Source organism: Vigna unguiculata, chromosome 7 (genome assembly GCF_037176805.1).
Source record: "Vigna unguiculata cultivar grain cowpea cultivar isolate G323 ecotype 2 chromosome 7, ASM3717680v1, whole genome shotgun sequence".
Lineage (NCBI taxonomy): Eukaryota > Viridiplantae > Streptophyta > Magnoliopsida > Fabales > Fabaceae > Vigna > Vigna unguiculata.
In genome coordinates this window covers 8640576-8651860 of record NC_140798.1, presented here as the reverse complement: position 1 = coordinate 8651860, position 11285 = coordinate 8640576, and the positions used below count along the sequence as shown (strand labels likewise).

At 30.8% G+C, this 11285-nt stretch overlaps 1 protein-coding gene across 1 annotated transcript; it reads left to right on the top strand.

Annotated features, from left to right (window-relative positions):
• On the top strand, positions 1–5538 carry LOC114192312 (uncharacterized). Its single transcript, XM_028082001.2, has 8 exons — positions 1–319; positions 1342–1821; positions 2737–2899; positions 3740–4022; positions 4156–4228; positions 4300–4390; positions 4485–4564; positions 4818–5538. Exons 1-8 carry the CDS (start codon positions 230–232, stop codon positions 5064–5066), a joined length of 1509 nt encoding a protein of 502 aa, XP_027937802.2. The 5' UTR covers positions 1–229; the 3' UTR covers positions 5067–5538.
• The last annotated feature ends 5747 nt before the right edge of the window (positions 5539–11285 follow it).

Genomic DNA, 11285 nt, shown 5'->3' with positions numbered 1-11285 from the left:
AACATGTCTGCTTCAAGCTTACACCACAACCTGGCTCCATGGTGCTTCTCTTCTCCACTCTTTACTATATTCTCTCTGAGCTTTTCTTCTGCCAATTTTCTTCTTCCATGATCCAGGGAAGGTTTCACCTATCTTTCCTGCAAAACCAACATTTGTTTCAATTTCAACTGTTCTGCACAAACCTGTGTTGTTTTTTTGTCTCTTTGGTTTGGTGGGTTCCCCACTGAACATGGCAACTGAAGCTACAGACTCTTCCAACCACAAAAATAACCAAGGCCATGGCACCACTGGAAGTAGAACTGATACCCCAATTCAAAAGGTCCTTCCTTCACTTGTTCTCATGTTTCTATTCTTTTCTTGCTTTGTACTAACCTTTTCTGTTTGTTTTCTTGACTTCAATTGAAGGTTGTGGTTGTGGGTGTTCTGTTTCTGCCTTAATATACGTTCTTGCCTTTTGTTTATCTATCATTGGTCATAGGTTGAGGCTGTTCATGCATGGCCAATTGGTTTTGCAGTCTTTTTATCTTTAGTTGTTGTTGGTAAGCCAACATACTTGTGTGTTGTACACGTAAAGCTGAAATATGAATTTATTGAAGAGAGGGGCATTTGGGTTCAGGTAAAGGTTGAAAATTTGGTTTTGAAAATTTAGTCTTTAGAGCTTTAAAATAAGCTTTGAATTTGAATTTTGAATACAGCAGACAAGATACTACAAGCTATGTTGCCCTTCATAATTTTTGTTAACATGCTCATATGTTTCAAGCTATTCAATTGAGTAACTTGTATTTTCCTGCTCAAAAATGAATTATTTCTTACAAATTGGGGGCAGATCTTTGACACTGAAAATTGTATGATCCTCGAATTTTCTTTCTGGATCTTTGTCTCCGGATTTATGCAATGTGGAATTTCAAGTAGTATAGTTCTTGTGACTACTATGATTTGTTCATCTTTTCAGATTTGTGAAAGCTGCTACACTTTTTCATGAATGCCAATTGTTTGATGAATTGTATGGTCGTTGGTCTTACAAAGCCCTCTTGTAAAGTTAATCAAGTATTAAGATTATAAGAATTCAGTTTACTTTGATTTCATTCTTCTCTGTATCTCCCCTATGCTAACTAATGCACCATATGCTTAAGCACTTCCTTCTAAGAAGGGAAAAATTTTCAACACCATGATATTGTTTGAAAATTAGTTAAATTGAAACCCGGCTTTTAACTAAACTATCCTCCGGCTAAATTTCTGATATATTTGTGTATCACTACGGTTTATTACATTGCAGCTCAATGAGGAAATCTTTTCCTTTTCTACTCTTACTAAAGTTTTCTTCTGCTTGTTTGTACACAGGGTCCAGCATCATCTGAAATAACAGAGGAATTTCCAAGAGATCAACATGGGACAAGGCAAAACCTGATCGTGGATATACCTGCAGTATCTCAGGAGGAACAGAAAGAAGATTATGTGAGGATAAACATGCCTCTAACTCCACCTCCAAGAAGAGTGATTTTTTCCCCTTGCCCAAGTCCTGTTTACCCAAGAAGCAAAGAATCCCCAGGTCCCTCTTCATCAAAAAGTAGATCAAATATTAAAGCCTTTCTTCCTAAACTCAGTTTTAAATTTCGTAACACAAGTTCGGAGATTGAAAAGGCTGCTTTCCTAGCACTTGGAGGATCAGCAACAGTGGCACCAAAAAGGCCTTTTCTTTCAAGGACATTATCTCTTGTCACTCCTAGAGGGAAGAAAACGTCATCTTTACCCGTAACCCCAATTGCTCATTCAAATCCTGGGTCTGTACATGGCGGGAACATGGCTTATGCAGAAACAGTTGTGAGTAGCTTGACAATTAACGCAACATGTTACATTGTAATTATTTTATATAGGTAATTAGCATATTGAAAAAATAAATGGTCAAAATAATTGTGAAAAGAACCCGTTCTTCCTTGGATATTTGTAGTGATGCTTTGTTTTCATGAAACCAGGTTTTCTGACATGATTGTATGTGTGTTTACTCTAAACTGTCAGTTTTCTTCTTTGTTGTTCAATGGACTAAACTTGAAAATGCCAAACAGATGTTAGCGTGCATCATTAAAGATTGTTCTTTCCGGATGGTTTTGCTTTAAGTTATCCTTTCAATTTTGTTTAACATGGTATTTCAGATTTATTCAACTAACCCTTATATTTGAATCTGTCACTTATATCTTGGCATCATCATAAAAAAATATTTAGTATCCATTAAACCTATTTGTACACCTCACAGATTTTTCACGCACAGCAATAAGCAGTAACACGTGCTACTCTTTTAATTAACATTTTGAATGATGGTTTCGTTTCATTTTTCTTGTGCTACAGTTGACTGAGCTGATTTGTTTTGCTTCCTATAGTCGTTTAGTGAAGAAATCATGATTGACGAAGCAACGCCTAAAAATCTTCATTATTAGTATCGGTGTCACTTGGATCAAATTAACATAAATCATACAATCCAATTGACTATGTAGCTTTCTTCAAAAGATGTATCTTTTAAAGTGTTTATCAGTGCTACATCCCCTTCAATTGACTACGTGTTCATCAGTGCTACATATCTCCTTCATGTTACTCTGAAGTCTGCAACACTACAGTTTGATATGTTAAAGCTATAAAATAAAAATTCTACATTATGTTCCAAATCATCATAGGACATTTTTTATCTCTGATAATTTGGTCCTCACTTACATGATTATGTCTGTTTTTTACTTCATTTTACAGGAGATTGAAATGAAATTACCAATTCATCGTTCTCGTTCAGTACCTATGCTTAACAAAGAAGGTAGCTCACCCGTACCTGGTATGTTTCGTATAGTTCCGACCACATTACGAGTGGATGATAAAATCGCCGCAACACCTATGACATCTCCAATTCATGATACTGGTAACATTTCTTTTCAAAATTGCTTTATGAAAGATATGTTAACCTTAGAATCCTCAACAATGTGTTACGAATCTCGATTAAACTAAACTATATGCCAGACGGAGATGGAGAGATGTTTGTTTGTTATACTCATTATAACTATCAACTGACAACTGCAAATGGCTGTCTCAGTTCCAAGTATTTCAAAGATGAGAAGGGCTAACAACATTTTATTTACAAAACTACTATATTATTTGTTAAATTTCATGTGGATCCCACCAGAAAGAGAGCAGGCCTATGTGTTCGGTGGGACTCACAAAATTCCCCCAGTGATAGACTGTATTGCTAGCATTTCTGTTTTATTATTTAGTATCTTTGAATCACTGATTTAAATGCAAAATACAATCTGCTTTGTGTATATGACACTTAATATTTTGGGTTTGGTTATTCTACAAAATAGATTTATAAACTGAAGTTATTTTGCTGACTCAACTGTTAGGAACTGTTACATGTTTCCATTGTCATCCTACTCAATCTCCTGCTTCAGCTGTCTTAACCTTTCCAGTTACATGTGTGTGTATGTATGTATGTGTGTGTATATATATTATATATACCTATGTATTATCATATACATACATGCATACACATATTCATATGCATACGCATACACATATATTGTGTTCTTTCTGAATTCTGAGTTGCTATATGTTCTCTTTGGCTGCACAAACTTATTTTCCAGGGCTAAGTGGTGGCTTTGACAATGTTGCTAATTTCCAAATCCAAAGAAATCCGTTCTTGGCTTGAACCTCTAGATTAAGTTCCTTCGATGGCAATTTTATTTACTAGAGTATTTTGTTTCAGTTCACAATGAGGATGGTGGTGAAGATATTCCGGAAGAAGAAGCTGTTTGTAGAATTTGTATGGTTGAACTTGGAGAAGGTGCTGATACTTTTAAATTGGAGTGTAGCTGCAAAGGTGAGCTTTCATTGGCACACAAAGAGTGTGCAGTCAAATGGTTTACCATTAAAGGTAATAGAACATGTGATGTGTGCAAGGAAGAGGTTCAGAATCTACCTGTCACTCTTTTACGAGTTCAAAACGGTCAGGCCCATAACATACTGGGGTCAGACGCTTCTCATTATAGGTATCATCATAACTTGACATCAATTTTAGTGGTATCATAACTTTCTCGTGATTTAGAGGAAGCTTAACTTCTTTTAGCCCTTTCTCTGGCTTTCTTTCAGTATGTTTTCCAACATAACGCAAATTTTTTATAGGGTTTGGCAGGATGCTCCCGTTCTTGTTGTTATCAACATGCTGGCTTACTTTTGTTTTCTGGAGCAGCTTCTTGTAAGTTCAACTACTGTTAGATAATATATTCCCTTTAGCCAATGTAAATTCCTGATGTTATCAATGGACAGGTGTCTAATATGGGATCCGGTTCTATTGCCATGTCTCTCCCATTTTCTTGTATATTGGGTCTTCTTGCAAGCATGACAGCAACAACAATGGGTAGAGCTTTTTCTACTTTTAGACAACTCTGTGTACTTGAACTCCTCCTTTGTTATTATATAGTATAGAACTAATTCCTCCAAAATTTTCTTAGTGAGGAGAAATCATGTTTGGATTTATGCAACTGTTCAGTTTTGTCTGGTGGTTCTTGCTGGGCATCTTTTCTTTTCATTGGTAAGAAATTCCTTTTGAAACCATAGTTACAGGACATTTTTGTGTTATGCTATTTTTTACATATGCATTCAAATAAAAATCATGTTATAAAAAAGAATTGTAGTGACCAAAATTTGTTAGAGCCATGATCAGTGAGCCAAATGTTTATAATTTCAACATGTTAGCCTTCAGTTTTAATGATAGAACACTAATTAAAATTTGCATATTAAAAATATTTCTAATGTGATGTATTTTCATACATTTGAGATGGCAGATTCATATGCAAGCTGTTCTTGCTATCCTACTAGCTACACTCACTGGCTTTGGAGTTGTAATGTGTGGAGCTTCTATTCTTATGGAGATTTTAAAGTGGAGGAGGAGATCCCTTGCTCAGTCAAATCAACAGCAAGGTTCCCAAGATGCAGTGCCACCAGATCAATCTTCTACAGTTGCTCGTCAAGTTCAGACTGCTTCTGAACAAACTGAGAGCAATCTGGGAGAGTCTCCTCAACAGAGGAGTTGAGACAGAATATTGGCTTAAACATATTTTGGTCTCTAAAATATGACCTTTTTTCTATTTTAATCTCCATTTAAATTTTAATTATTTTTGGTCACTATATTTAATACGAGTAATACGTTTCTACTCCCTTACAAGCTCCATCAAGTATTAAAAGCACATTTTTTAAACAAAAAAAAATCAATGAAACAGTGTTTACTTTTGGAACAACAGAGGTTGTATTTTCAGGACCAAAAATATGTTTAAGCTATTCGCTGAAAGTATCTGGTTGTATATAATGTGCATATTGTATAGACAAGTTTGGACACGCTGGACTCTTGTTTTTGTTTTCTGATGCCATGATACATACAGGAATAGACATGTATCATGTATGGCATGATTGGCATCCATTGTTCCATCTCTCATAAAAACACAGCAATACTTGTACAATAATTGCTTGATGCAAAGTTGAAGAATGGTTGATTTTGTGCTACAATAATGGTTGAAGTTTCACATTCCAATTTATACAGTATATGATTTAGACTTCCATAGAATCCCCAGAAAGTGACAAAAATACTCTCATCTTTTACTGAATTCGTAGCCATTCTTTTTGCTGCAATGTTGTTGTAGATTTGACAGACAACAGCAAAAAGACAAACCAAATGTACGCAAATTATCATTTTGGTTCTTAAAAGTGAGAAACCAATGATACCGTAGTCTTTGAAAGAACAAAATCTTTATAAAATTCCTGATAATATCTTGTTATTATATGAGACCATGTTATTACTGATATAATACTAAGAACCAATCTGACACAAATTTGTATTTGAATCAGTTTAACATGATTAAACTATGAAGTTTAGAGACAAATGTGTGGTTAAGTTGTAAAGTAAAACATATTTACATATTTGAGAACTAAATAAAAACTAAATTACAGAGTATTTTCAGGAACTAGCATGTTTATTTGCCAAACAAGATTAACATAATTGTGAAATTTAAAATGTGTAGATTGTAAGGGAAATGGAGTCCTTTTCATGAACGTGGGTGAAAGGAAGTGGTGCTACATTCTTTTAATATGAATTGAAAGGCAATACGTGAAATGGTTGAAAAATGAACTTTTAATTGGGTGGCACATCACGAGAGAGTGGGCATGTTTTGTGGAAGTGCCACTTCTATTCCTTCTATCAAATGCTTTTATGGAAGAAACGAGATATATCTGAATTTGTAATAATTCGAGTGTGAGTATAAGTCTTAAGTTAGATAGAGATGATAAACTTAAATACATATAAAAAAAATCCTTAAATTGAATGTTTTGAAATTTTAAATTAAAAGTAGTGTAATTTGACTCATGCCATATTTCAAATAAATAGAGGCATCAGCATGTAAGCAATCGTATTTGAGAACACTGAAGAGTGAAATGGATGGTGAATTGAATCTAGGGGCTCCATATACATGAAAGTTGTGGCTGAGTTTTCTATGAACAAAAATTAACATATGAATACCTAATATTTGTGGATAAAAAGGATTCAACAATATTATATCACACAAGGTAAGTCAAAGCTAAGAAAATAACAATCCTGAAATTACAAACCCAAGATCGGAACAGTAGAGAATACTCCTTCTCTTTAGAGATGGCAAATAAACCCGTCCCCGTGGGTATTGTCCGAACCCGTCCCCGTTTTGACGGGGAATCCCCGCATTGACTGGGTATGGGTATGGGGAATCCCCGATTTTTTCAATTGGGTATGGGTATGGGGATGGGGATGAATATATCCCCGCCATAATACCCGTCCCCGCCATATTTCTATAATCATTTAAATTATTAAAATATTCACAATTAATTAAGTAACCCTATATATTCTTTTTATTTTTTATTTCTTCTAAATATTTGGTTTGTCATGAAACTCATTCTTATCTCCAATATATTTTTTATCTTATCATAATTTTTATGTAATTATGTTAAAATGATGTATGTCAATTAAAAAAAAATTATGTCTGACATTTGAATATTTCTATTATTTTTTAATATTTTTATTTATTGTATATTTTCCTTTCACATGAGAATGTTTAATACTCTTAATTTAAGTGTTTAATAGCATAAACATTTCATTTACTTGGTAATATAAAAAAATCTTTTCTTATTATTATTAATTTTTATTTCATTTCAATAACTCTTTTATTTCGCTAAAACAATTTTTGTTATTTTTCAACCATTGAGTATATATGTTGATATTTGAAAAGTTTTCTTAGATCTCTAAGATATTTTTCGTCTTATCATACCCTAAATTATACATTTGTTTTTTCTTTGTGCAATTCTTTCCAATAGTCTCCAAATTGTTTATAAGACACACATTTGTTAATTTTTTAATATTTTTATTTTTGTTTATTTTCATCATGTAGAATACTATTTCGATAATTTTTATCTAATTATTTTTTATTTTCTAACTCATTACAATCATACTTTAATTTTTTCACTATAATTGTATAAATAATTTTTGTTTACTACAATATAAAAATTTAATGTAATTGTCATGAATATTTTTTTATCATCATCCAACATATATTGGAGTTTAAAATATACAATATCTATGATAAAATTTTATTATGTTTATTATTTGTTCTTTGCGTCATTTTTTTTTATCAACCATTGAGTATATATGTTGATATTTGAAAAGTTTTCTTGATCTTTAAGATATTTTTCATCTTATCATACCCTTAATTATATATTTGTTTTCTTTTGTGTGATTCCTTCCAATAGTATCCAAATTGTTTATAAGACACACATTTGTTAATTTTTTAATATTTTTTTTTGTTTATTTTCATCATGTAGAATACTATTTCGATAAATTTTATCTAATTATTTTTTATTTTCTAACTCATTACAATCATACTTTAAGTTTTTCACTATAATTGTATAAATAATTTTTATTTACTACAATATAAAAAATTAATGTAATTGTCATGAATATTTTTTATTACCATCCAACATATATTAGAGTTTAAAATATACAAGATCTATGATAAAATTTTATTATGTTTATTATTTGTTCTTTGCGTCATTTCTTTATCAACCATTGAGTATATATGTTGATATTTGAAAAGTTTTCTTAGATCTCTAAAATATTTTTCATCTTATCATACCCTTAATTATATATTTGTTTCTTTTTGTGTGATTACTTCCAATAGTCTCCAAATTGTTTATAAGACACACATTTGATAATTTCTTAATATTTTTATTTTTTGTTTATTTTCATCATGTAGAATACTATTTTGATAAATTTTATCTAATTATTTTTTATTTTTTAACTCATTACAATCATACTTTAATTTTTTCAATATAATTGTATAAATAATTTTTATTTACTATAATATAAAAATTTAATGTAATTGCCATGAATATTTTTTTACCACCATCCAACATATATTGTGGTTCAAAAGATAATGTTAAAATTTAATTATTATGTTTCTTATTTGTTCTTTGCATCATTTTGATCAACTAATGTATTATAACTTTTATTAGCGTATAAAATATAGATTCATTATAATTTAAAAAATTGAAGTAAACAAACATTTAAAATATATTTTAATTTAAATATTTTTTTCCTTTTATATTTTTTTAAAAATATTTGTTCCTTTTATAGTTTTTTTAAAAAATATTTTTAAAGTTTATCAACTAGGTTTCATTAATGTTTGCAAATTTAATAAATGTTTGTGTTCTCATTAAATTTTATTTGGTATTCTAATCTAGAATGTAAACAATTATAATTTATTTCAAAGTATTTGATATCAAAGAAACAACCATACTCCTAATATTGAATATTTGATAATCTTATGTTTCCTTTACCGTAATTTTTATTATTTTATAAAAATTAGTTAAAATTAATATTAAAGTAGTGAGTAAACGGGTACGGGTATGGGTACAAGATTATACCCGTTACCCGGTGGGGATGAGGATGAGACAAAAGTTTGATACCCGTTGGGTTTGGGTATGGGGATGGGGATGAATTTTTTTTACGGGGATGGGTATGGGATAGTGAAACCCGTCCCCGCCCCGCCCCGTTGCCATCCCTACTTCTCTTGTTAACAACAATAGATCACAACCTCTTGAAGGCAATTGCTTCCTGCACCTCCGCATTTAAAAAAAAATGACCATTTCAGTCTTGGAAAATAATTTTCGAATTATTAATTTTTGAACAGAATTTTCAAAAAAAAAATTTCAGAATTTCTAGAATAATATTTCCTTATATTATTCAGTTAATTTGAGTATTTTTTTTTTCTTATATTGTGTGGTGCAGAAGAAATTTGAGGAAGTAATTGCCCCTATCGAATGCGTTTGTTGAAGTTGGTGGTTAGTTAATATTTGGATTATAATTGAAGCAAGCCCACTGAAGGAATAGATTTTGGAACACTTGATATAATTGGGCCAATGGAAAGCATGGTTTTCGAAATTACATTTTGCATCTCATGATTTCTTGCACTTTCATGGGACGTTGGAAAGGTTTAAAATCTTCCTGCATTATATTTTTGGACTATAAAATTCAAAACCATATTCTGAGGTTTGGAAATGTATTTCGTATTACTAAATTGCTTAATTAAAAATATATTTTAGATTATATAATTATTTGAAGTGTGTTTCCGTACTTTTATATTGTATAATTTCAAATTTATTTTTAAATTATGTATTCTATACTACATTTTTGGATTACATAATTTGAAATATATTTTTAAATTATGTAATGAAGAATATTTCCGTACTTCATAATAACAAATGCATTTTCAAAATTTTTAATTTAAAAATATATTTTAAATTACACCATTGAAAATGAATTTTGAGATTATGAAATTAAAAAACGTACTATAATTTAAAAACATACTATAGATTTTATCAATTTTAAAACTACACAATTCATACACATGTTTTAAATTATATAATTTAAAATACGTTTAAAATTGTCTAATTTTTAAATTATATACTTTGTGTATCACTCATACCCGATCATAACCCTCTCTACCACTAGTACCCAACCATACTCTCTCAAATGACCACTTGTTATGAGCTGGATGTACCACCAATATTTGGTCACAACCCCCACCAATATTTGGTCACAACCCCCTTCATGGCCGGTTACAATGAGTTGATGTACCACCATTACCCGACCATAGTCCTCTATATGGCTGCTTGTTATGAGTTGATGTTCCACCAGTACTCAGTTATAGTCCTACTGTCGACCCCTAAACCAACACCTTTCATCAGGAAACTGAAAATCGAGAACTGAAGACAACAAGGGCTTTTGGGTAAATTCACCTACTTTGAATGGACTCACGAGTTATTAAAAAAGTATTTTGGGCTAAAAAGCCGTTCTTATGGGACCAACATGTAAAACAATATAAATAATATGCTATTCTATATATTTATTATGCAATTATTACTCTGAGATTCCTTGACATAACTAATGTTAACTTAAGTATTGAAGTGTCTTTTACACGCACTCACCCCTTATGCTTTGAACGAGATCTGTTGGAGTTGGAGGACGATTAAGCTGGAGACCGAATACTAGAAGAACCAACGGCGGAAGAACGTTGTGACAGGGGGAGCCACGGCTCCCCCAACCATTTTTTTTACTTTTTTTTCTATATATTTAAAAAATAATATTTATAAATTATTATTTTATTTATATTAATTCATTTTATTTTATTTTATTTTTTATATATTTAAAAAAATATATTTATATATTACTACTTTATTTATATATTATTACTTTATTTATATATTATTACTTTATTATTACCTTATTTATATTAATTTAGTTTGGAAAATCTTTTTTAAAATTTAAAAATTACATCTTTTTCTCTATTATAATTTTTATACTTTTTTATTTGGTTTCTCTCTTATATGCTTCCATATCTTTCTCTCGTGTTATTTTCATTTCGATTTTCACCATCAATTCCTTATTATTTTCAAAATCAAATTGCACTACGACAAAATTGACGGGTTAAGGAACATTTTGGATCGAACAATTTCTTCTTTTGAGTAAGTCATCTTTTCCTCTTTGTTTTTGAAGCAATATGTTTCCCTCTTGTATGTGACTTTTCTACTCTCTAGACATATCTCTATCTGTTAGAGATCATAAAATCATGCTTTAATTGTTAATCAAACTCTTCTTTGTGTAGATAGAGCTATTTTAGGCTTTGAAGTTGTGTAAGGGAAGAACAAGATTAGGAATCTATTCTAAGGTAAGGGAAGCT

What these genes read in the sequence shown, in the direction of transcription:
- LOC114192312 (XM_028082001.2), top strand. Translation starts at nt 230, where the DNA reads ATGGCAACTGAAGCTACAGACTCTTCCAACCACAAAAATAACCAAGGC. An exon ending in TGGCTTATGCAGAAACAGTT is followed by an intron (nt 1,822 to 2,736) that starts GTGAGTAGCTTG and finishes TTCATTTTACAG; the next exon opens with GAGATTGAAATGAAATTACC. An exon ending in TCAGACGCTTCTCATTATAG is followed by an intron (nt 4,023 to 4,155) that starts GTATCATCATAA and finishes AATTTTTTATAG; the next exon opens with GGTTTGGCAGGATGCTCCCG.